Source organism: Drosophila nasuta, chromosome 3 (assembly GCF_023558535.2).
Source record: "Drosophila nasuta strain 15112-1781.00 chromosome 3, ASM2355853v1, whole genome shotgun sequence".
Classification (NCBI taxonomy): domain Eukaryota; kingdom Metazoa; phylum Arthropoda; class Insecta; order Diptera; family Drosophilidae; genus Drosophila; species Drosophila nasuta.
The window spans coordinates 26,868,922-26,892,507 of record NC_083457.1 but is presented as its reverse complement, the minus strand read 5'-3'; the positions used below and the strand labels follow the sequence as shown (position 1 = coordinate 26,892,507).

At 42.6% G+C, this 23,586-nt stretch overlaps 6 protein-coding genes across 14 annotated transcripts; 5 read left to right on the top strand and 1 right to left on the bottom strand.

Annotated features, from left to right (window-relative positions):
- The first annotated feature begins 563 nt into the window (after positions 1-563).
- Positions 564-1,492, top strand: LOC132791813 (general odorant-binding protein 67-like). Its single transcript, XM_060800894.1, has 3 exons — positions 564-665; positions 727-936; positions 995-1,492. The coding sequence occupies exons 1-3, from the start codon at positions 618-620 to the stop codon at positions 1,370-1,372; spliced, it is 636 nt and encodes a 211-aa protein (XP_060656877.1). The 5' UTR covers positions 564-617; the 3' UTR covers positions 1,373-1,492.
- A 372-nt stretch (positions 1,493-1,864) lies between these two features.
- LOC132791720 (general odorant-binding protein 67-like) lies at positions 1,865-2,743 on the top strand. Its single transcript, XM_060800756.1, has 3 exons — positions 1,865-1,973; positions 2,034-2,210; positions 2,269-2,743. Exons 1-3 carry the CDS (start codon positions 1,941-1,943, stop codon positions 2,602-2,604), a joined length of 546 nt encoding a protein of 181 aa, XP_060656739.1. The 5' UTR covers positions 1,865-1,940; the 3' UTR covers positions 2,605-2,743.
- A 329-nt stretch (positions 2,744-3,072) lies between these two features.
- Positions 3,073-4,290, top strand: LOC132788124 (uncharacterized). The gene is made up of 2 exons (XM_060795444.1): positions 3,073-3,469; positions 3,524-4,290. Exons 1-2 carry the CDS (start codon positions 3,073-3,075, stop codon positions 4,168-4,170), a joined length of 1,044 nt encoding a protein of 347 aa, XP_060651427.1. The 3' UTR covers positions 4,171-4,290.
- Positions 4,291-4,598: 308 nt separating this feature from the next.
- LOC132794257 (putative uncharacterized protein DDB_G0271606) lies at positions 4,599-7,119 on the bottom strand. The gene is made up of 3 exons (XM_060804565.1): positions 6,977-7,119; positions 6,262-6,923; positions 4,599-5,821 (listed from the first exon to the last, which is right to left on the bottom strand). The coding sequence occupies exons 2-3, from the start codon at positions 6,332-6,334 to the stop codon at positions 4,758-4,760; spliced, it is 1,137 nt and encodes a 378-aa protein (XP_060660548.1). The 5' UTR covers positions 6,335-6,923; positions 6,977-7,119; the 3' UTR covers positions 4,599-4,757.
- On the top strand, positions 6,998-13,636 carry LOC132794254 (nucleoporin Nup188). Its single transcript, XM_060804554.1, has 8 exons — positions 6,998-7,285; positions 7,345-8,582; positions 8,634-8,743; positions 8,806-9,764; positions 9,825-11,883; positions 11,947-12,101; positions 12,160-12,373; positions 12,629-13,636. Exons 1-8 carry the CDS (start codon positions 7,260-7,262, stop codon positions 13,553-13,555), a joined length of 5,688 nt encoding a protein of 1,895 aa, XP_060660537.1. The 5' UTR covers positions 6,998-7,259; the 3' UTR covers positions 13,556-13,636.
- Positions 13,637-14,070: 434 nt separating this feature from the next.
- Positions 14,071-23,531, top strand: LOC132794255 (glutaminase liver isoform, mitochondrial). Of its 9 annotated transcripts, none has more exons than XM_060804555.1 (7): positions 14,071-14,507; positions 17,556-17,662; positions 20,201-20,230; positions 20,914-21,153; positions 21,212-21,585; positions 21,647-22,677; positions 22,751-23,530. In XM_060804555.1, exons 1-7 carry the CDS (start codon positions 14,250-14,252, stop codon positions 22,904-22,906), a joined length of 2,196 nt encoding a protein of 731 aa, XP_060660538.1. In that variant the 5' UTR covers positions 14,071-14,249; the 3' UTR covers positions 22,907-23,530. The 9 variants fall into 9 exon arrangements, with proteins under 9 accessions (XP_060660538.1, XP_060660540.1, XP_060660543.1 ...); XM_060804560.1 differs by lacking the exon at positions 14,071-14,507 and adding an exon at positions 17,193-17,296; XM_060804563.1 differs by lacking the exon at positions 14,071-14,507 and adding an exon at positions 17,428-17,448 and having other exon boundaries at positions 22,751-23,529.
- The last annotated feature ends 55 nt before the right edge of the window (positions 23,532-23,586 follow it).

Sequence of the window (23,586 nt, the reverse complement as noted above, 5' to 3'; positions counted from 1 at the left end):
TTTAAAACAAAAAAAGAAAGTATCAATATTTAGAAACACGTTTCTAAGCAAAGGTGTAATAATTCAGTTATAATATACGCTGATATTATGAAATAGAAAACAATTAAATCACATTGTCAACAACAATAATGATTTGGAAAAAAAAAAAATAAAAAGATGAACTGTGATTCACACTATGAATTGCTTTATTTTTTGTATTAAAATTGTCATGTTCATGGGAATGAACTTAATTATATTTAATTATGCAAATAGATTAAAATAAAATTACAAGACTCGATATCATTTTCGTGTATTCCAAGAAAAAATTAAATTTTTTGCACTGCGGCCTGAAATTTTCGATTATCTAGAAACAAAAATCTGAATGTCAATTGAATTAATTTTTGCAATCTACGGCAATAATGACATACCATATAATAGATTGTTTCAAAGTTGGCAAAACAAAAAAAACCTTCATTTGTTTGTGCCGATGAGCACCACGAGGCGTCGGGTTAATATAGATGATTAAGTATATATTCATAATTACACCCGCAACAGAATGTTGAGCTTCAGCTCATAGTATAAAATAGGCACACATCTGAAAGCGAACCTCAGTCAGAGTTTGAAACGCAAAACACAAAATGCTATCGAAATCTCAACAACTATTGCTCGTGCTCGGTTTCTGTTTGGTAAATAAATGATAAATAGTTGTCAAGTTAATTACTATATAGAATGCGAATCACGAACTAGGGCGTGGCTAGCGCGGATGTAGACTGCAGCAAGAGGCCCACTTTTGTGGATCCCCACACCTGTTGTCCGCTCCCAGAATTTATCTCAGACGACCTCAAGGAGAAATGCCAGGAGTACAATGTAACAATGCCACCACCGCCAGCGATGTCTGGAGAGCAGAACGGAGAGGGCAGACGTCATCATCCTCACCACCACAACCATCCATCTCCAGTAAGCGTATTAGCAGAATTCTATGGAGCTGCCGTTTAGCTGATTGTTTCCTTTGTAGTGCTTCATGTCTTGCGTCTTCAACGAGACCGGAATTTACGAGGACGACAAAGTTGATTCGGATAAGCTGAAGGACTACCTTCAAGTGGTCTTCAAGGATGATTCCGATCTGCAGACTTTGGCCACCGATGCGTTCACCACTTGTGCCACCAAAATTGAGGAGTTCAAAAGCAAGATGGGAAATCGTCCACCACCTCCTCCCCCAACTGGTCTTCCTTTCTGCCCAATGAAGCCGGCCTTCCTGATGGGCTGCGTGTACAAGAAGATGTTCAAGGACTGTCCTGCTGCTATTTGGACTGATACCCAGGAGTGCAACGATGCTCGTGAGCACTTTGAAAACTGCAAGCCACCACATCGTCGTTCTCCCAACTCCCAGTAAAAGAGTTTTCAGTCAACCTTCTTCCAAATATTTCCTAAACAAAATACCTCATTTTCAATATGCAAAATTTGTAACTGCTCCAATAACATAAATAAAGATTTTACCTCGGAATATTTTCAATATCAATTTGTTTATTATTTACGGGTTTTGAAAGAGTCTGCAAAATATCTCAATTTCAAATGAATAGTAAAATTTGAATTCAAGATTGAATTTCATTTTTTGTAATCAATTATGTAATTTCCAAAATGCCATAGAGGATAACCTAGTAAGGAATGTTTATATTTACACTCCTTTATCATTTCAACTTTGTAGTAAACGAATTTTAATTAAATCTTTTTTTAAAAATTACTATCAAAATTGCATGTGAAACATACGATAATCTGGAAACAAAAATTCTGTCAATAAAATTAATTGTGGCAATACATAACAATAATTACATACTAGTTAGTACTTTTAAAGTACGAGTATCTGATCATAATTACACTCATTACATTAGCTTTAGGATGTCTATATAATGGGAACGCATTTCCACTCAACCTTAGTCAGATTTTAAAACACAAAACTTAAAATGCTTTCGATAGTATTGCTTGGACTATTTTTGGTAATTTTAAGGATAAATAGTTCAGAGGTTAAACACTGTATAGAACTAAACAAAATATAGGTCGTTGTTAGCGCGGATGTGGACTGCAGCAAGAGGCCCAAGCTTATGAATCCCCGAACCTGTTGTCCGCTCCCAGAATTTATCTCAGACGACCTTAAGCAGAAATGCATGGAATACAACGTAGCACCGAACGGTGAGCTGATCGTAGATAACACCCGGCTTCATCAACCGTCTCCAGTAATACTTAAGCGGTCTTTAGTGGATTAGGCTGCTCATTTATTTATTTTCATTGCAGTGCTTCATCTCTTGTGTCTTTAATAAGATTGGAGTCTACGAGAACCAGAAGGTGTATATTGACAAGCTGAATGACTACGTACAGGTACAATTTAAGGATAATTCGGAAATGCAGAATTTAGCTATCGATTCATTCACAACTTGTGGCTCCAAAATTTCTGAATTCAAGGATATGAAGGGCGATTTTCCTTCATTGTGTTCCTGGACACAAGCTTTCTTGGTGGTTTGCGTGTATAACGAAATGTTAAAGAACTGTCCAGCTACTCTTTGGAGTAATACCCAGGATTGTAATGATGCTCGAGAGTATTTTGCCAACTGTAAACCTTCCAATAATTGAAATAATGTTTTCAAAAAACCTTCTGTGCAAGTTTACCAATATTAATTGACTACATAAATAAATAATGAGTAACATGAATGAATAATAATAGCAAGTGTTTTGCTATTACAATTAATAATTAAAAAGAAATAATTAGAAAATATTTGCCAACAACTAAATATGAAAATAATTAAAACCTTGATTAAGTTCTATTACTTTACCATAAAAAATCCAGGGTATTAGCTGAAGTAACTTCTAGTCGAGTCATCTATGTAACTGATTTTCAATTGAACATTTTAGTATTCAGTGTTGGGCTTTCCTTCCGTTTGTCCTTTGTGGTTCTTATCGCAATGTCGCACGTCTGGCCGCGCAATGAAATAGAAAATTAGATTTTCAATGGGAAATTGCTTATCGAGCGCATGTGCCAAGCAGCCAGGCAGTCGCCCAGTTTAGTCCTTAGTTTCAATTGCTTCCTGGCAGGCTTCCGACATGGACGTGAAAGTGGAGAAGCTCGAGCGAGAGCTGGAGGAATTCCTTGCTGACTGCAGAAAGCAAAAGTTCAGCGATGAAGAAATGCGTTTTATATGCCAGCCAATCGTTTGGTACTTTCGTCGTTTGACTATCCGACGCTGGATTCTATGGTTCATTCTGCCCATCTTGGTGGTCTATTTGTTATGGAACTATTGCGACACCTGTGCTTGGTCAGTCAGTGCTGTGGGTCGATTGCTGCTCATCCAGCTGCTGCCCTATTGGGATTGGACTCCATATTACTACAACAGGTGCTTGATTGAACGAGCAGAGCCAGCGGACAGTAAAATCAATGAGCCCAAGCCTCTGGGCAGGCACGAGACTCGCTGGGAGAACTGTGTGCTCTGCGAATCGCTAAGTGAGTAAACTCAATTGGGTAATCTTTAATTATCCTCGACTATTTCCTCTGCAGATACAATTCCTATAGCTTCCAATGTGAGTTACTCCATGCTGGAAACAGAGTATCTGGAGCGAGGATTACCCGTCATCGTCACAGATTGTCAGGTGCAGCAAGATCTGGATAGTTTGCTGCAGCGCATAAACGATAAAACGCCTCAACTGCTAAGCAGCAAACCTTGCGATGTATCCACGAATCTGCTATTGAGGCATCTCTTCAATATTGATGCGGCGCTTGAGAAAATCAGTGGATATCAAGCAACAGCTTCCTCAATGGCTTGGCATCTGCAGTTCCGCAACTGCGAAACGAAGAGTGTGAAGGCATCGAGAGTCTATGCACCTCGACCCTACTACTATCCACGTCATCTGGAACCTTTCTACTCCAGCTGGCTGCTGATGGCGCACAACACGCGTCGTCCGCTGCAGGAAATCTATGTGCGTGGCTTGATCTTTGTGCAACAACTTAGCGGACACTTTGAACTGCGTTTACGTCCCAAGCAGCCCTGCGATGGAAACGTTTGTCCCAATCTCAGCTTGCTTCTGTCTGCTGGCGAGTGTCTGGTCTACTCCACAGACCTCTGGCGACTCAGCTATGGCTTGCAGAAGCCTGATCCTAGGAACAGCTCCGTTGCCACAGTGCTCGAGGTGGACTGGGAGCGATAATGAAGCTGGCTTTCAAATGGATACTGTTCAATGCTAATTATTTCTATTGACCAATAGTTCTTTTCACGGTTGTCTCATGAGTATAATAATAGTGTGTAATAAATATTTACAAATTAAGATTCAAACAGCTCTTCACAATATTATTTAAACTAATTAACTTCATCTAATTATAAAAATCACCTGAAAAAGTAAATAAAAGTTAAACACAGATTGTAGTAAGAAATTCAACGATTACTAAAAATTATAATTTAACACTTAAACAGAAAAAGAATAAGAATATTAAGAATGTAAAAACCGGATCACTTTTGGCACAAAGTTCGTACTACAAATCTGTCAAATTTGGCAACCTGGCGTATGTGCGATATTCAACACACGCACTGTATGTAAAATGTGAATAAGAAAAATAAATAAAGTTGATCATTTGTCATGAAATGGCCTAAATTGTATTTACACAAAAACACAGATTACACATCGAATACTATATAGGATATGGATGGAACTTATGGAATACTGCAAAGTTGCTTAATCAGTCTCCAGATGAAGCTGGAGCTGGAGTTGGATCTGGAGTTGAAGCTGAAGCAAAAGCATTAAGCACGCCGACACTTGGCCTCGACGAGCTTCTGCAGGGTTGCGGTCAGACTGTTGATGGCATCGATCTTCATGCGCTCGATGCGCTCCTGTTGCACCAGCGACATCTTCTGGATTTGCACCTGTTCGCGTTGCAGGCAGCGCTGCAACTCCATCTTCTCACGCTCCACGTCCAGTTTGCGATCGAAATAATCCTTCCACCAGCTGTCATCCGATTGCGACGGCTGCTCAAAGAGTTTGCTATGCGGAGCCATGGCCATCTGGTTGCTGTTGCTGTCGTTGTGCTCGTGCGTGGTGCTGCCAGTCTGATCCGCATCGTACTCCAGCTTGGGCTGACGCACCTCCGACAAACTGTTGCTGTCCTCGTCAAACTCATCGTTCGACTTGGTCTCCAGCTGCACCTGCGGTTGCAACAACACCTGATCCACAGGTGTTATGTAGGGTTGATCCTCGGGCACCGCTTGCAGCGTGGCTTGAGGTGCTGGTTGCACCTGTAGCTGCAACTGAGGCGTTGCCGGCTTCGGCTGTGGCTGCAACTGTTGCTGCTGTGGTTGTTGCTGGGGTTGCAACTGTTGCTGTTGCGACTGTTGTTGCTGTGTCTGCTGCTGTTGTGGCTGTTGTTGCTGCTGTTGTTGCTGTGACTGCGCAGTCGCTGTCGGCAGCTGCATGTCAAAGTCCGCCTTCTTGCCCTGCAAGTACTTGAACATCTCCTCGAAGAACTCCCAGTGCACATAGCCGGAAACGTATTTCTTGTTTAGATTCTTGTTGTACGTGATGAGTATGTTGTGCCACTTCTTCTGCACCTTGGCGGCGCTATAGCGAAAGCCCAGACGTTGCAGCTGTCGAGTGCAGTGCAGCCAAAGCGCTGTCCGCTTCTGTCTGCCCTCGGTGAAGCTGCCCTCCATGGGACCACGTATGTGGATGAGGGCGCGTGTTGCCTCCGTTGTCCAAGCACGCTCGTATGGGCCGCGTCCAATGCTATTGACGCCGCCCTGAAGCTCTGTCTCCTCCAGCAAGCAATCATCGTCGAGGTCATCTAGGTCATCATCGCTGATTTGGTAGGCTGTAAGCAGTTGAAACTTCGTCAGTGTTACACTTGTTGCATTCCATACACTTCATGTTTGGCGTTGAGCTAAAAGCTCTCTTGGCCCTTGACATTTGAATGCATAATAACACTGCTCTTAAGCTGTTCTTGCTCTCGCGCTCTCTGTAAGTTACGCTCTTTCAATCGTTCTCTCGCTGTGCTGGGCTCTCGCTCTCGTGAAGTTATTGGCTTACCACCCACCACCAGCCTACACAGCCTAGTCACCGCCCGCAGCTGCAAGGATGCTAGCGCTGCTGCCTCTGCTTCTGCCTCTGCTGCTGACGCACAATCATAGCTACATCTTCAGCCGCAGCATTCCTCATCCTTCAGCTTTTCAGCATTATACTTATACACACACATTTTCACCATATCAGTAGTACGAACACTATGATTTTTATAGTTTTTATTGTTAGACTTACGTTCATTCTCCTCGATGCAGCCATTATTATTATTATTTGCATTATTTGCACCATTCACAATAGTCTGTGACATTATTGCAAAATTGCTGTGATGCTTGAGCTTTAATTAATTATTGCTCTGCATCTAACTTAGACCTGAATGCTGTCAATAGTTTTCTGTTACTAACGAGGACATTTTACTCGTGCTGCCTGCAGCTTTCAGCCTCCTGAGAGAGATTTGTGTGCGCCAACGCTCTCGACCAAAAAAAAACTCTCACAATAGTACTTTACAAGGCACAGGTACTGTTGCCTGCCTTGCTGCTTGCTCTCTGTCTCTCAGATCTGTGGGAAGCTGTGACACTGCACGGCGGCTAGCCCATAGTGAAGTATCTAGAACAAGCTGCTGTGATTGCTGCTGTGTTGGGCTGCTGCTTTGCTGGTTTGGTGGGGTGGTTAGCATCTGCGCACTCTTGCAATTAAGGTGATTAAGATGATTTAAGGTCTGGCAGCTACCCTTGTAATTGCAAGATGCATTTTATGCTAACATCATAATGACAAGATAAAAGCATACATATTTTAATTTAAAAAGCAGAGCATTTAATAAATAACAGGGCAAATATTATTTTCTTGGCAAATCGTTGTTGTACGTTCTATATCTTTCTGGCTGGACATCGTTTGGGAATCTTGTCAAAGAAATGCAAATATAGAGCAATAATTATAGTTTGATTATACTCACTTCAGTAGTATTTGTATAACGCATTTTAAGAAGTATAATATGAGTCTTGTTTTAATGCGCATTTCAAATTTTAACCGTCTATCTGGCAACACCACAGATTATCTGGCAGCGACATCGGTCGGCGCGCCCAGCTGATTAATGGCGTTGCCAGATGATTTGCGCGTTGCCGGTAAATTTCAGCGAGTTGGCAGTCCGCAATGCATTAAAATTGCGCGTGTAAAATATTTGTTGTTAGTTGTAGTTGGTTTCACTCTAAAATTTTGTATTAATTAGATAAACAAAAATGCCTGCGATCGAAAAATGTGTCATGTGGGTAGTAGAAAAACGAACTGATCAAGGGAAATTCATCACAAGTCTCCGAATTACAGATATGACTGGAAACGGCTGTGGCAAATGGTGTCTGGCATTCACTATGAGACGCCGCAGGACACAGTGAAGGAGGAACTGCATAATGTTAGCTCCGAACTACAAGCCGGCGTGTTGCAGTTCAAGCCTAAAAGTGCCTCAAATCTACAGCTTGAAGCACTTTTAAAGGAGAAGAAGCAGGAGAAACTGTTGCCCTTCACAGAGCGTTTGCAAGAGCTGTTAAATTTGGAGACAGCCCAATGCTGGGAGATCTTGTGTTACTACTTGACCAAGGAGTATCGTGGTTCGGCTAGTTTGCTAACCCAGCTCATCTCCACGGAAACAAACATGACCAAACTGCTAGAAGATATTCGACACTACTATTCACTGGAGCGCATGATTGTTCTAAAGATTGTGAAGAACTTGCTTGTCTTCTACAAAGTAGCTAACCATCCATATCACAACGAATACAAGGAAGTGGTGGATAAGATTACGTTGCCTCGCTTGCTTGACTCGTATCTCAATCAGCTGGATAGTCTCATTAATGAACTGCCTCCCCGAAAACTTCTTGCAGGCGAATGCTTTTACTCCCCAGAGAGACTGACCAGTTGGTCGGAGCGTAATGCTCGTGAGATTAACGAAGTGCTCCATATTCTGCTACTGCTCGCAGAACACATACCCTTCGAATTTGTGCATATCAAGCGACTGTTTGCCACCATTAAGCAGCACTCCTTTGGCCGCATTCAGAACTATCTCGATGAGAGCAACGTTTACCACCAGGAGCTAATCAAAAACCTAACGTACTCTGAGCTTGTGTTGCTGTTGAAGTGCTTCAGCTTTGAGCATCCAAAGCAAAATGCCCAGCTGATTGAACAAATCATTCAGGAACTGCATGTAGAAATAGCAAATATGCATCATCGACCCGAGCATGGTCCCCTCCTCTTAGTATGGATGCTGTTGCGCCTGCGTGGCACCAATGACTCTGAGGATGCATCCAGCTTGTTGCGCTGCCGGCAATTGGGTAAACGTGCTGTGGAACTCAAGTGCTTTGTCCAGCTGCAAGCGATTGTGACTCACTCTATGTTTGCCGATGACAGTTTGCTGTCTCGTATTGTGCGTAAGACCGTTTATAATCAACTGGGTTATTTGTGTGAACTGTTCGATGGCGACGGCAGCTGCGGCAGATACGAGGGCATTTATGAGTTGCTCTGCGAGCTGTTGTCCTGGCCCCAATTGGCCAAGGACTTTTGCAATAATGAAGGTAAGCAAGTAAAAGAATCTTGTGAATATCATTAATTTCATATATCTTTAGATGGTGGGGTACGCTCACTTTACAATACGTTGCTTGAGAACTTTCCGCTGGAATTCATTAACTTGGCTAAGTTGGCACAAGCTCTAACCAAGGCTGGTCAGGGAAGCTACGTAAGCAAAGCGATAAAGCTTTTAATTGTAATACCTCTTGACTAGTTGAATTTTTTTTATAGATTAAAACTCAATTGGAATCTTTGCCCATGCTAGCGCTTCTTTACGATGAGCGTCAACACAAACTCAACGAACTAGGCTCTGAGGAATATGAGCTGATGAACGTTGTGCAGCCTTTTCCCCGCATTGATTACACTTTGCCCGCTGGCACCTCATGCACAGCAGTGCAACATCCCAGTGGCTTCTATATGCACTTCCGATGCAATGTGAATTTCTTCAATGCACTACATCATGAGATCAATTGCCTGTTGCGAGAGAAAGCCCAATTGCATGGAGACTTTGACTCGAATGAGCGCATACTGCGCGTTGAGGCTGGCTTAAAGTATTTGGTATTGGCAGTGCAACGTACCAAGTCAATAGACGGCATCAGCACTGAGATGGTCCATCCTACCGAAATGTGCATTGATCTGCTGGGCAAATTTAAGAGTGTACAATGTCCACCTGATGGTCTGCTGTCCAGTTGCCTCAATGTCTGCACCGCACTGCTGCCGCTGGTCGACGAAGAGATCTTTAGACGTGTGAGCAATTTGGATATATTGCCCACAATAAGCAACGGTTCTCTGCAGGATTACAAGCTGTATGCAAGCGCCTCTTATTTCGAGTCGCGTTTCTTGGGCTCAGTTATTGATAATGTGGAAAAAAAGCAGGAACGCTTCGAGTTCCTCATGGCCTACCTTAGTTTTCTGCGTACCTATACAAAGTTGAAACGCAAGCGCTATCTGCAAGTGGAATTGCCGGGTCTTATTTTTCTGCTACGCGATGTATTCCCCCATCTGCATACCTGGCATTTCAAGTCGCAAACGGAGAAGAATAAAATCTATTTCGAGGTGCTCAGCTTTATTTGCGATCTGTTTGACATTCTCGCTAGCAATCCGGAGAAGAATTGCAAAGAGAGTAAACTGCTGCTGAATGTCTGTGTTTATTCGCTGCTTAATCTGGACAATGGGTTGATTTTGCTACGGTTTGTTAACTGATGATTCTGCTCTAACAAGAATTCTATTAACTTTCATGATCTTTGTAGATTTGTGGGCGTGGGCAACGCCTTTCTGCAATACACCATGGAGCTGGAGACGAACTGGATGCAACAACAACCGCATGGTCTTATGATGCTGGTACGCCTCTCCATGCGCATACTCATGCAGGTGCTCTGCTTGAAGAGTCATGTCTACAGCTCTGATGCATTGTCACCTCTAGAGGCGCTTATCTACACGCAACCCAAACAGCGCGACACTTTGCGAATTATACCAACAGTCTGCAGCTATATGAGCAATATCTTTGATCGCTGGTTGCCGATTGCATCATGTCGACTGCTGAAGAGGATTGCGCTGGAGTTTAATATGTCTTTGTTGGCCTGTCTAGACATGGAGGCAGATCAAATACGTTTAACGTTTATGCAGAAGCTGCCCGACGAGCTAGAAAGTGATTCGGTTAAGATAGCCATACTAGAGTTGGTGGACGCTTGTATTGCCAAACAACCTGGCGTAACGGAGGCCTTCTTCAAGGTTAACTACGGCAACGACAAGCGCTCTTTCTTTGGCAAGGAATGTACGCCCAGCATTGGCGACAGCATCGTCACCTACATGAAGGAGTTTCTCGATGCCCTCGAGGCTGAACCACTGACAATTCAACAGACTTTGCCCAGCAAAATTATGAACATATTTCACTCGCTGTGGAAACACAATCTGCAAATGCTGGTGGATGAGCTGCTAAAGAAGCCCCGCTTCTGGACAAAGCTCTGCAGTCCGCTCTTCACTAAACCAACACCTCAGCCTCAAGTGCGCGTCTACACACAGTTGATGAACATTGTGTCGATTGAGGCCTACAGTATGGGCAACAAGCAAAACGATGAGCTGCGCGAAGTGCTGAAGAAATTCTTCGATCGTGACTGCTTCCAGCAGTGGCTCAACTATATCTTTGATATGCCCAAGGTACCAGCAGTGCTTTCTGCAAACGAGGAGCTGCCTGACTGGATTTGTTGCCTGCAGTCTTTCAAGGATTTGATTGTCATACTGCTGAAGAAGCAACCCAATTTAATCACCATACCCGACGCACAGTTTAAGCAGCTGGCTCAGAAGTGCCTCACTGTGTTGGTGGATCGTGCACACTACTTGGAAGATATGCGCCCATTCATTATGCTGGCTGAGCTCTACATTTTTCTGATACTGCGTTTTAAGCATGCTTATACTAGCAACAGCGATGAGGAGCATGATCTAATGGAACAGCTGCTGCAGCTAATGAGTCGTATCTGCTCCTGCTATGAAGATTTGCATGTGCGTGCCAAGGAAGCGTGTCTGGCTATCATCACCAAGAGCGCGCATCTCTACACCAACTTATTGGTCAGAGACTCATCGATTGCGCTGCGTTTCCTCAACTCGGTGGTAAGCATCATTTGCACAGAGCTGCAGAATATGGAGAAGTCCGTCAATCTGGATCAACTGGCACAAACTCAGCCGCCGCCTGAGGAAACCAACGGCAAAGCATCCACGAATTCGTTAATCTTGTGCCTCAATCTTCTAAAAGCAGTTGCCACAATTTTTAATAACGATGGACCTGGCAACTGGGATCTGCCTTTTGTTTCTGTGCGTCTGTTTCAACGGCTGCTGCGCTGCGTCTCCTACACATTGCCGCTGCATCGCAAGCGTGTGCTCACTGTGCAGCTGCTGGATGTGCTGATTGTGTTTGCCAAAAGCAACTGCTCGGTGGAGTTTCTGCACTGTGATGTGGGCGAGCATCTGTGGCTCAAGATGCTGCCACCACGTGAGCTGCTGCAGACCAGATACGAGTTCAATAAGGCCACCAACGATATGTGGACCATGGAAGAGTGGTGGCCCATCTATGCGCGTGGCATTGAGCTGGTTGACATCATCTTTGACAAGCACAAGAAATGCTTTCTGCAGGATGCGCTGCAGTTCGTTGGCATCCATGAGGTGTATCTCGTCGACTCGCTGCTGCTGGGCAAGCAATCGCTGGAGCCGGCGGCCATGCAGCTCATCAAGGCATCAATTTCATTGGTAGCCAGCCTCACGGAGCACCACAAGGAATGGGCGCAGGAACATTCCGCCTCGCTCTTCAATATTATGGTAATTCGAATACGCTTCTAAATTACTTTCTTTTGCTTAAATTAATAATCTTGTTGTTTGCAGAGTGCTGTTCAGGGTCTGATGTGCCATGCAACGTCCATGTTTCACCAGCAACGCAATTTGAAATGTCTGCTGGCCGGCAGACGGTCCCAGCTCGAAATATTGCGCAACACGGAGTCCATAGCAATCGATGATGACATCATCAATGCCTGCAATGAGTATGTAGCGGTTAAGCGATATATTCCCAATTGTATATTCATTCAATATACTCCACAGCCTCACAGATATCATCATCTACTGCGTGAAGGCGTTGCTCAAATTCAGTCCCGATCTGTTGTATCTCTTGTGCTCCAGCATCTATGAGCCACACAAGTGGCGACCGCTGCTCGATGTTAAGTTTGGTGCTCCCAAGTTGAGTGAGAGCAACGTTACTCTTACTTTTGGCATGGTATTGAATATGGTCAGCATCTATGTGAAGGCACTGAACATGGTAAGAGTTGAAGTTATGAAGAAGTCGTACTGATAATTAAGTGATAATCACTGATAAATAGAAAACAAAAACGTGCTAATTGGTGACTAAACAAGTTGTCAAAGAAATCCCAGAAAACAACTTAATAATATTGTTTATTTACACAAAAAAAAAACTCGTTATACGAATTCCGATTTAATTTAAGCAACTGTAATAACAATTAAGTTCATATTTTAAATGACTAAATCGATGCACTTGTTCGCACACTTTCCACAGCAAAATCATGGATTCAACGAAGTGCCACTAAATGTGCTGCCAGTTGTGGAGGATGGCGATGTGACAACCAATGTGTCCAGTACCAACAGCCTGACAGGCGAGACGAGTCGAGGCCAACGAAGCTTCACGAAATCTCTCTCGGTTAATTCAATTGCATCAGCTGCTTGTCCCTCGAACGAATTACTTGCCAATCTGGATGGTCAACTCTGTCTGGTGGCGCTGGAGCATCTGCTCATGTTGGTGGCATCCCAAAGCATTTATGTGATTCGCTCGCCGGAACTCGAGCCACGCTGGAAGCAGATTGTGCGACGTGACATCAGCAGTGAGCTGCTGTGCTTCCATGAGTTTGTGCGACGTAGGGTGATTGTCGACTATCGGGACTCGCGCTGTCAGTGGGTGCGACGAAAGCATGGTCTGCTGAAGCTTAAGCAATCAGATGCAGCGATTCTGGCGCCCAGTCAACGCAACGCCACAGAAGTGGTGCGACGCACGAGCAGTACTGCTAATGAGTTAAGGGTCAATGTGGTGCGACGTCTTCATCTGCAGCAACAACAGCATGCACCACAGTCGAGTGAAAGTAATTTCGAGGTCACACAAGTGCTGAGTCCGATTGCAGCGCCTTACAGCTCAGCTGCTGGTCACAACATCGAAGCCTCTACACCGCAAGCAGCCATGGAGCTGGGCGGTACTCCTAAGGGCCATTTGGAGAGCAGAAAGCGGCCGCATTTTGGTCAACATCAACACAATCCACAGGATGAAGCAGCGCTGGCCATTGAAGTGCAGTACTTTGCTCCCACAACGTCGAGTGGCTACAGCGAATTGTCGCAGGTGCAGCTCGTCGAGGAGGATTATCTGCAACTGATGTCGGCGCTGTTTGGCGTGATACCGCAGAGCGAGCCGGCACGTGAGAGTTCAAGCGGCATGTGAATGAATTATTTGTTTAGTATAAGGCATTGAGAAATGCGAGAAATGATTGAAATAAAGTTGAAAGTTTACATAAGTGTGCGATATGTGACGTCAGATTGGACGAGCCCCCCAAAGAGTGAATGAGAGAGAGAGCCGGCAACAGTCGAGTCAAGTCAGCTGAGAGCAAGCTGGAAAAGCCCTCCCACGAGGTAGCATGTCAACACTAATCTCAATAATGCTGCTGATTTCTCTCGCTCACTCTCAGCTTTTCTCTCCCTCTCCCATGTGTTTCCGCTGCCTTTGCTGTTGCTGTTGCCGTCGGCTTCTCCGTTGCCGGGCAGGTTGCTTACTCACAACTTAAACATTGCCACGCAAAATTGAAAGAAGTCTCAAACTGTTGTTGTTGCTGTTGCTGTTGCTGTTGGCAATGGCAATGCTGTCGTCAGCGTCGACGTCGTCGTTGCCGCAACCGGCGTGCTGAGCTGATTATGACTTTAGCACAAACAGTCGGTCGGTCGGTCAGTACCTTGTGAGTAGTCAAAGAGAACGCATGTGCAGAAAAGCGACCACGCACAAATAAAATAAATATAAAGAAAAAAAAACATAACGAGCTACACGAAAGGTTAACAGTTTGAAGTAGAGAAGAAAGCAGAGTTGAGTTAAATACACTACATCATCGGGCCCCAAAAGTCATTAGTGAAGAGTGTCTGTGATAATGTTTAAAGGTGTTCCAACGCTTGCGAATCTTAATCTGCGATTGCTGAAGAGTCAGGTCAAAACTCCACGCCTCACGCTGGTCAATGGCCTAGTGCTGGTGCGACGCAACAAGGCAACGGCTACCTCTCTGGACATCGCCGACGCGGATCCCAAGACCGATCAGATTAATCTCGATGTCTATAGTCAGGAGGACCTCTTGAAACGCGCCAGATTTGGGCATACGGGCAAACAGATTCAAAAGAAAATCGCATCTGAGGTGAGTTGATAAACTTCCCTAACAACCCTAGTCAAGCACAGCTGACTTCATTTTTGGGGGTTGTGCGGAGTAGAAACAAACCAGGCGGTTCCATTGCGATTTGTTTGGCCACACACCGAAATTTTCGCATCATATTATTATCGATTTTTACATGAGAATTTAGCTTGCGCCACACATTTTCGGTATAATTCGCAAACACTTCCTTATTTGTGTTCCCATTTCCACATGTGTTTTCGGTTCAAACGCACGCATATCGCTTCACACCAACAATTCCTAGATTTCTAAATATAGCTCACAATTTGTAGTTTTGCGATTTAATGCGAAACAAAACTATTTCAACAGTTAAAGAGATATGGATGTTTTTGTTTACTTGCTTCCAGACCAGTGTAAATGACTAGAACAGTTTACATTAGAAAAGTATCTTTTCATTTGTATGTATTTCGCCAGACACGCAAATATTATACTGGGTCTCCTTATCTGATGAAGATACTTATTCTGCAGCGTGACAGTTAGCTTGTGGTTTTTCGCTTCATTAGATAACTGTGTAATTAAATCCACCAAAAAAGTTACGTGCCCAAAAATAAATTTATATCATACGTTAACCGCTTCGTTATCTTATCTTGCTGTGGATCTGTTTAGTCAAAGTGTGACTACTGGAAATTGGATTGGCAAATATAAATCATGACGTCTAATTAATTTTATGAATTAGTAGTCTAGACCAAAGGTGCTAAAGTACTAATATAGTCGTACGATTCCATTAATCCGCATAAACAAAATCATTTCCTTTATGTGTTTATGTCTACGGCACCAATTACATATCCTCCATAAATAACGGCTAGATTTCTGCAGATAAGAATATTGACCGAGACATTGAAATTGATTTGTGAATGGAATTGAATAGCGAGCTATTTGTTCGTTGCTCGCCTGCCCCTAAAACGAATACGAATGCCCGAGTACATATCGCTGAATCATACATATATTAACACATTGGTTCTAAACATGCCAAAGTCACGGGAAAAATGTCACAAAAAAAGAAATCCGAGCGAACGTGAATGTAGGCAGCCGAAATGAATACATTCATATGTTAAGTACATTCAAATGGCACTGACATACAGACGATTTGGCGTTGCTCTCGCTTAAATAAATTAGCGAATTATTAATAGTGATGGCACTATCGAAAGAAGATTAATGAAATAGATTCTACATACATATATTTTAAAATATTGATTTAAGTTGGAGAAATACCTATTGTAAATGGGAAGAACATGCGTTAATTTTGTTGGCATAGTAACACAAACATAAGATTGATTTGCTATATTTATTAATATACTTTATTAGCTCTAATATATTTTGCAATCAATTTATTTATCAGTGCACCTGTGCAATTGTTTATGACATTGTGAAATATAAAGTACTTTTTAGTTGAATTTATTGGGATAAATGATATATAAAAATATATACTTTAAACATATTTTAAAGTTATATAGTTTAGCTTAACATAACCTTTATTGTTTTACTTAAATTGTAAACTTTTAAATATTCTTTAATTTAATTTGAATTTCATAACAAGTTTGTTCCAGTTTAAATGTCTTTAACAAATTGCTTAATAATCCCCCCAATATCGTGTTCCATCGCTAGCTTTAGCACCTGGTGTTAAAACGTTTTGGCAACGTTCCGTTTCGTTGCTATGGAAGAAAATAATATTCTTAGGTACGCACAAACGTACACACGCTAGACAGATACGAGAGTTCGAGTATCTATGTGATGTGTGTTGATTTTTTCGGGTGCCAAAACAAGCCCCTCACACATACAAACACACACATGAGAGAGATGAAGATCACATGGGCGCCGTTGTTGAGTTGTTGTTGAATTGTTGAGAGCGCGCCAAGCAAGAAATAAACAGATGCAACTTATGAGCAAAACAAAATCTTAAAAAAAAATGTAAATGTGTGGGATTATTTGTTATTTTCGGTTATATTTAAAAATCAATTGTGTATTTGCATTTCGTGCGTCAAATCTTGCAAATACTTTTTCTTTTCATTTCGCTTAATTTGTGAAAGCTGTCAATCCGCGACATCTTGAGCAAAAAAAAGAAGAAAATACAATCATAATTGAATGTTTTTTCTTTTATTTTTCAAGTGTAGTTGGGTTGTTTTCTTTAACGACTACATCGAACAGTTGTTATCTCTCGCATTCGCATTCACATGACTCTGTTTACCAAAGAGCGTCTCCGTCTGGATTTCGAATGCAAATAACACGTGTTAGGTTTTTTAGACTAACCGTCTAAGCATTCCGATTTCCGTTTGATTCGCAATCTCTGTGCCAATTGTTGAGCCAATCAATTAGCAAACTCCCCACCCGTTGTCTCCATGCAGCCCCCCATCTGAGGGGAGGAGCATCTGGCCGCGTCCCATGGCTGATGTCATGCGGCACTTGCTGGTAATCCAATACCCAGGTGTTCAATTACCCCTTCGCAATCTATTTAACCCAATGATTGGTTCATGAACTAAATTAGATTAATAAGTAATTCGATATGGTCACGAGATTGACTCCATTGTCTTTGAAGTAATCTTTTTCATTTGGTGAAGAGATAAGAAATTTCTATTAACTGCAATCGATATTATTTATCCAGTTTGAACTGACAACATATAGCAAGCGAGGAGTTCATTTTTAAAGCTTTTTATTTAAGCAAACATTTTTTGTTTTTTAAATTTTTTGCTTTGGGATTATCCTCGGTACTAGTTATGAGTAAAAAATGCATAGGAGTCTTTGTGTTTAATCTTTGCAAGGTAAAGTTATCGCTGCAGCATTTTAGGCGTTTCCATTAAACAATATGCGAATTAAAGCTATATAAATTGGTAACTATTGACATAGCCATAGTTCACTTTTGATTCAATGCTGTCAGTGGCCTCATCGAAGCGCAGTACGTTTCAGAATGATAGTACGTGGTGCATCGCAATTAATTACTCATTTATTGCAATTTATTATCGAAACGTGCTTTTAAAACTATTTCAAAATTCTCACACTTTTCATCATTTCACATTCCAGAAGAAATTGCGAACTCCACCACTATTGGACTTGGTGTTTGCTAATCGGAAATTATCCTTTTATGATCCCAGCTCTGGACCGAAACAACGCGAGGAACATGCCAAACTGTAAGTAAAAAATTTACGCAAAAGTATCTTATAACTACAAATTGCACAATTGAATAACATTTGCACACTAACACGAATGCAGCCAGCGCACTCTGATTCAATTCAAATACTTTGCAAAATATTTGAGTTGCCATTTGGCACCTTGCAACTCTTCCGAGGCTTTTAACTCTATCCACTCCACTTGACAACACACGCGACACGAATGCCACGTGGCTCAAATGAATAGTATCAATAATTACGGGATAACATATCATTTATAGATCGAGTGGTGCTGGTTACCAACTGTAACTCAAACAAATTGATCCATTTATAGATCTTGTGCAAGTTGACAATGCTATTTATAGAATGCCGCAAACCTAACAACCGATCTGTTATGATGTACTCTAAAACCTCAAGTTGACTCGCGCAATTAGCGAATTAACAAAGAAAGAAAAAAGTACACGCTCTTAATGCACTTCTGCTCTTGTTGTTATTCAAAATTCATATTCAGATTCAAAAATATTTACCTTGCATATTTGCAAAATGCTTTTTTTGGGATGCATGCCAGAAAAGTGAGAAAAACATTGAATGTGTTTTTGTTTTCTTGATTTGTCGCCTGTCTGTCCTAAGCAAGGACGTCAGACTTGAGTAGATACCCTGTGCTTTTTTTGGGGTTGCTAGACTAGTCCAATTCCTAATCAAATATTCTTTATGTGGGGATCGTCGACATGCGAATACGCGCTAATTGAAGGCAATCGCGGCAATCGCATAAAAAAAATAAATTAACATACGTTTATTAAATGAAGATAAAAATCGAAACTCGACTCGATTCGATTCGTTTTGTGCGTTTGGCACAAATGCTCATGGTACTGTAGTATGAACATGCTCTGCCAACTATAAAACTGTTGCCCCATCGATGTGCCGCTCATTTCGGCATCGGCATCGACAACGACGGACCCAAGGCACCAAAACCCAGTGTGTGTGCGAAAATTTAACAAAGTATTGGACTAAAATAAAAGTGCGATGACTGAACGCAGCCTAAGATTGTTGCAGTATGCCACGGAGAAGGCGCCACTGCCACTCGATGGCTACACTCCAGAGGAAGCTGCCGAGTTCAAGGATAGCATACGACAAAAGATACTCGACGATCTGAAATCGATGACGGGCGAGGAATTAATCGAGCTGGTCAAACAGAATGCAGCAAAAGTCGAGGAGGAGGAGGCAGAGGAGCGACAACAACAACCTGTGGCTGCTGGTAACAAATCCGATCGAGTGCAGGATGATTGCGATCTGATTGATGCGGGCATCATTGCCGAAATGGTGGCGGGCATATGCACCAAGAGCCAAAAGGCGACGTTCATCAAAGTGATAACCAAGTATATCAGGTAATGCGAAAGGAAAACTTTAAGTGACTCATTAGACGAGCCCACAAGCTGATAGCACACGCAGTGCATTGTACAATATACCCTATATATTATATGTGTGTATACTACATAGTCATTGTCTGTGAAGCTTCTTAGGCTGGGCCGCGTGACGTGAACTCTTATCGCTGAGATGGGGAAAACAAAGTGCGAGCGAGCATTACGAGCAATAAAAGTGCCTCAGCCTCAGTCTCAGTCGGCAGAGCTATTAGTCGACCTATAAATTCGCACCTATGACCAAGGCAGACAATGGTGATACTAGATGCCATCATATTATAATGGAACATGTTTGATCCACATTATAATACTGGCAAATACAAATGCGCTCTTCTCCGAGTTGTTTGCACGCTCGAAAGGGGAGTTAATTAATTTATTTTATTGGCAATAACATGATTTAGAAATTAGCGCCTTTTCGCACTGCCTGCCAATCCCAGTCCCCATTCTGTCTATAGACGCGAAGCGACTCCCTTTCTCCCTCTCTCTTCCTCCCTCTCTCTCTCTCTCTCTCAATCTGGCTGTGTCTGGCAATAACAACAACCATAAAATATCACACATTTGGATAATGTATAAAATGCCGGTCGGTTGAGCGTTGTTTTTCATTAAGCTTGCAACAGTTGAGCAATAGAGTCAGACCCTTGAAAAATCGATCAGTCAGTCAAGTTAGAATATTACGCATACGCCATGGTGTTATCCGAAGAAATCGATGCATTGAAACGCCAGAGCGAAGATGAGGAGGCCAAGCAGCGTGAGGAGACCTATAGGCGAGACAAAGAGCAAGAGACAACAGAGACAGCTGCCATGATCGAGGAGATCATTGAGGGTATCTCCCTGCAAAATCGTCGTGGCACAATCGTTCGCACTATTTCCGCAATTATCAGGTACTGATCTAAGTCATTAATATATTCATGATGTTGGCATTCTATAAATAGTACTCGGTCAGACAGACAGTTAGACACACCTCTTTCCCAAACACACACACACACAGACACACTTGATTATTATGATACTGAAATTGCGTTGAATTTTGTTTTCCAATTTTATGTTTATTACACACGACATATGGAAATGGAAATGCGTAATTTGTCGTTTAATCAACAATTATCTATACATAAATATCTATAATATTTTATTCCCTTAGGGAACAGCGACGCAACTATTCGATGAGGCCGTGAGTAAATTGATTTGTTACGGTGTTTTATGCTTTATTCTGATTCTAATTTATTATTGATATCAAATGTAGAGCCTAGCAACTGTACATTGTACCCATTGTACCCTGCTTAAATACAACATTCAGCAGAAAAACACTCGTTAAACTCCTCCCTCACCAATTGAAATGAATTGAAATGTGGCAAAAAATACTTTTTAATTGAATGGTTAATGAATGTGAAAGACGCTCTGAGATTTGATCAATTTGACACACAGTCACCCTCCACAGCAACAGATTCCACTCATAAAACTCAAGTCTAGAAAAACGTGTCTGTCTATTTTTAGTCTCGAATTCGCATCCCGACATCTGAAATATGTTTCATGCAACAGACCTTGTGCATCGTAAAGCGAGTAGATTATACGACTAGACGTCTGATCTCCAATTACCACCTCCATCTAACTCGTTTACATCGCAATTCACCAGTTGAGCACGTAGTCTCTTGTACTCTGTGTAGTGTTTGGAATATTATTTTTTTTGTGAAGTTCAATTTTTTTTCGGTATTTTGAATTGCTTTTTTTAATCGACATACGCATGCTAAAAAAATCGCTTTTTAACCGCAAAAAAATCTCCCCCTCTTGTAGTCAATTAGCGATTGAATATGTGCCAAATATTTTTGTTAATATTCTGGGCGTTGTTTCTTGCAGTCATCGCGAGCAGGAGCAGCGCAATGCCGAGGATGTGTTGTTCGATATGTTCGCCAGCGAGGAGACTGGACTCATATCGATGGGCAAATTTCTGGCCGGACTAAAGACCACAGGAATTCGACGCACCGATCCCCGTGTGCGCGAGTTAATGGACAACCTCAAGAAGGTGCACAAGCTGAACAACTACGAGACGGGATCCTCGGCAGAGACTCAGCATCTAAATCGCGAGACCTTCAAAGCGTAAGTCAAAATGGAATTTTCTTTTAACTTGATTCTAATTTCTATTCTTCATCTTTAGTGTCGTTTCGCCAAATATTGTGCTCATTGCCAAAGCATTCCGTCAGCAGTTTGTGATCCCTGATTTCTCTAGTTTCACCAAGGACATTGAGGAGATCTATTGCAACTGCAAGTCTAATACGCTCGGCAAATTGGCCGATTACATTCCCCAGCTGGCACGCTACAGTCCCAACTTTTGGGGCGTCAGCATCTGCACTGTGGATGGGCAACGCTTCTCCATTGGCGATGTCGACGAGCCCTTCACACTTCAGAGTTGCAGCAAGCCCCTGACCTATGCCATTGCCCTGGAGAAGCTAGGGCCCAAGGTGGTGCATTCCTTTGTCGGCCAGGAGCCGAGTGGTCGCAACTTCAACGAGCTGGTTCTCGATCAGAATAGTAAGTAAACCACGTTTTAGTACCTTTTGGTGTGATCCTAATTCCGCCCTTCTTTTTACAGAGAAACCCCACAATCCCATGATCAACGCGGGTGCCATACTTACTTGTTCTTTGATGAACGCACTGGTCAAGCCGGACATGACCTCTGCTGAGATCTTTGATTACACCATGTCATGGTTCAAGCGCTTGTCAGGTGGCGAATACATTGGCTTCAACAATGCCGTGTTCCTCTCAGAACGTGAGGCTGCTGATCGCAACTATGCGTTGGGCTTCTACATGCGGGAGAACAAATGCTTCCCGAAGCGCACCAACCTGAAGGAAGTGATGGATTACTATTTCCAGTGCTGCTCCATGGAAACCAATTGCGAAGCCATGTCTGTGATAGCTGCCAGTCTGGCCAATGGCGGCATTTGTCCCACCACCGAGGAGAAGGTCTTTCGCCCCGAGGTCATTCGGGATGTGCTCTCGATTATGCACTCTTGCGGCACTTACGACTACTCGGGTCAGTTTGCCTTCAAGGTAGGCTTGCCAGCCAAGTCTGGTGTAAGCGGTGGCATGATGCTGGTCATTCCCAATGTGATGGGCATCTTTGCCTGGTCTCCACCTCTGGATGATCTGGGCAACACTGTGCGCGGTCTGCAATTCTGCGAGGAGCTGGTCAACATGTTCAATTTCCATCGCTACGATAACCTGAAGCATCTTTCCAACAAGAAGGATCCTCGCAAGCATCGCTACGAGACCAAGGGTCTTTCCATTGTCAATCTGCTCTTCTCGGCAGCGAGTGGTGATGTCACCGCATTGCGTCGTCATCGCCTCTCGGGTATGGACATCACACTGGCCGACTATGATGGACGCACTGCTCTGCACTTGGCTGCCTCTGAGGGTCACTTGGAGTGTGTGAAGTTCCTGTTGGAGCAATGCCATGTTCCACACAATCCCAAGGATCGTTGGGGTAATCTGCCCGTCGACGAGGCCGAAAACTTTAATCACTCGGATGTTGTTGAGTACCTTAAGAGCTGGGCTGAGAAGGTGAAGGATGCACCCGAGGAATGTTTCCCCGAAGCTGTGACCACCAAAACAGCAGCCGATGAGGTCAGTTCAACTAAACAAAATCCTAGAAGTGCATTCGACTAAATCAAGCATTTTTCATCTATGTCTATTCCAGGAGATTTCAACCGACACTGTAACCAATCCAGATCGCAGTGGCAACACCAGTCCCGTACCTTCAGAGGCTGGCTTCAGGAGCCCCAGTCCAGTGTCCTCGGAGTCGGACAGCACGGCGAGTGTTGCCAGCGTGGACAAAACCAAGCCAGGTCTCTAAGCAGATAGCAAGCAAGTGAAAGAAGAGAGAGCGCGAGAGAGATTGAAAGATACGAGACATAGAGCTGTATTGACAGAAGATATACATACATACCTGTAGAATCTCGACTAAATTATTGCTTTATAATCTAGTTAATACAACATTTTTAGTTAGCTATCAAGTTGTGGAACTTGTAATTCTATTCATTGTAAGCCCAACATACCATACCACTATATCATATAAACTATTATACACATACATAAGAAAATTAGTTGATGTGTACATATTTATTATTTACGCTTCTTTGATCAAGCTGAATAGCGGCATTTGTACTACTACAATTCGTATGTGTAGGGCTTAGATAGATACCCACTTTTATGGTGCAGAGATATCGAAAGCAATGACAATAAAAATGTATTTAAAAATATGAATGTTATGCCCATTGTTAATTGGGTGCGCAGGGTTTTAGTATTGAAATCACCAAATGGATCCCGAACTATACATATTACTGTTTATATTTGTGACTTGTAAATTTACTTACATGTATTACAGAATTGTCAATTTCTTTGTGTACTATATACCATATTTGACGTACAATATATATTTATGAATAAATGCAAATACACTTTATTGCAAATTTAAACGGCAACAGCAAATTATTTGATTTTGTTTTATACTTTATGCTTTAATGAGATATTTAA

What these genes read in the sequence shown, in the direction of transcription:
- LOC132794255 (XM_060804555.1), top strand. Translation starts at nt 14,250, where the DNA reads ATGTTTAAAGGTGTTCCAACGCTTGCGAATCTTAATCTGCGATTGCTG. An exon ending in AAAAGAAAATCGCATCTGAG is followed by an intron (nt 14,508 to 17,555) that starts GTGAGTTGATAA and finishes TTCACATTCCAG; the next exon opens with AAGAAATTGCGAACTCCACC. An exon ending in CCAAAACAGCAGCCGATGAG is followed by an intron (nt 22,678 to 22,750) that starts GTCAGTTCAACT and finishes TGTCTATTCCAG; the next exon opens with GAGATTTCAACCGACACTGT.
- LOC132788124 (XM_060795444.1), top strand. Translation starts at nt 3,073, where the DNA reads ATGGACGTGAAAGTGGAGAAGCTCGAGCGAGAGCTGGAGGAATTCCTT. An exon ending in TGTGCTCTGCGAATCGCTAA is followed by an intron (nt 3,470 to 3,523) that starts GTGAGTAAACTC and finishes TTTCCTCTGCAG; the next exon opens with ATACAATTCCTATAGCTTCC.
- LOC132794257 (XM_060804565.1), bottom strand. Translation starts at nt 6,334, where the DNA reads ATGTCACAGACTATTGTGAATGGTGCAAATAATGCAAATAATAATAAT. An exon ending in CTGCATCGAGGAGAATGAAC is followed by an intron (nt 5,822 to 6,261) that starts GTAAGTCTAACA and finishes AACTGCTTACAG; the next exon opens with CCTACCAAATCAGCGATGAT.
- LOC132791813 (XM_060800894.1), top strand. Translation starts at nt 618, where the DNA reads ATGCTATCGAAATCTCAACAACTATTGCTCGTGCTCGGTTTCTGTTTG. An exon ending in TCGTGCTCGGTTTCTGTTTG is followed by an intron (nt 666 to 726) that starts GTAAATAAATGA and finishes ATCACGAACTAG; the next exon opens with GGCGTGGCTAGCGCGGATGT. An exon ending in ACCACAACCATCCATCTCCA is followed by an intron (nt 937 to 994) that starts GTAAGCGTATTA and finishes TTTCCTTTGTAG; the next exon opens with TGCTTCATGTCTTGCGTCTT.
- LOC132791720 (XM_060800756.1), top strand. Translation starts at nt 1,941, where the DNA reads ATGCTTTCGATAGTATTGCTTGGACTATTTTTG. An exon ending in TATTGCTTGGACTATTTTTG is followed by an intron (nt 1,974 to 2,033) that starts GTAATTTTAAGG and finishes AACAAAATATAG; the next exon opens with GTCGTTGTTAGCGCGGATGT. An exon ending in GGCTTCATCAACCGTCTCCA is followed by an intron (nt 2,211 to 2,268) that starts GTAATACTTAAG and finishes TTTTCATTGCAG; the next exon opens with TGCTTCATCTCTTGTGTCTT.
- LOC132794254 (XM_060804554.1), top strand. Translation starts at nt 7,260, where the DNA reads ATGCCTGCGATCGAAAAATGTGTCAT. An exon ending in AGGCTGGTCAGGGAAGCTAC is followed by an intron (nt 8,744 to 8,805) that starts GTAAGCAAAGCG and finishes TTTTTTTTATAG; the next exon opens with ATTAAAACTCAATTGGAATC. An exon ending in ATGTGAAGGCACTGAACATG is followed by an intron (nt 12,374 to 12,628) that starts GTAAGAGTTGAA and finishes CACTTTCCACAG; the next exon opens with CAAAATCATGGATTCAACGA.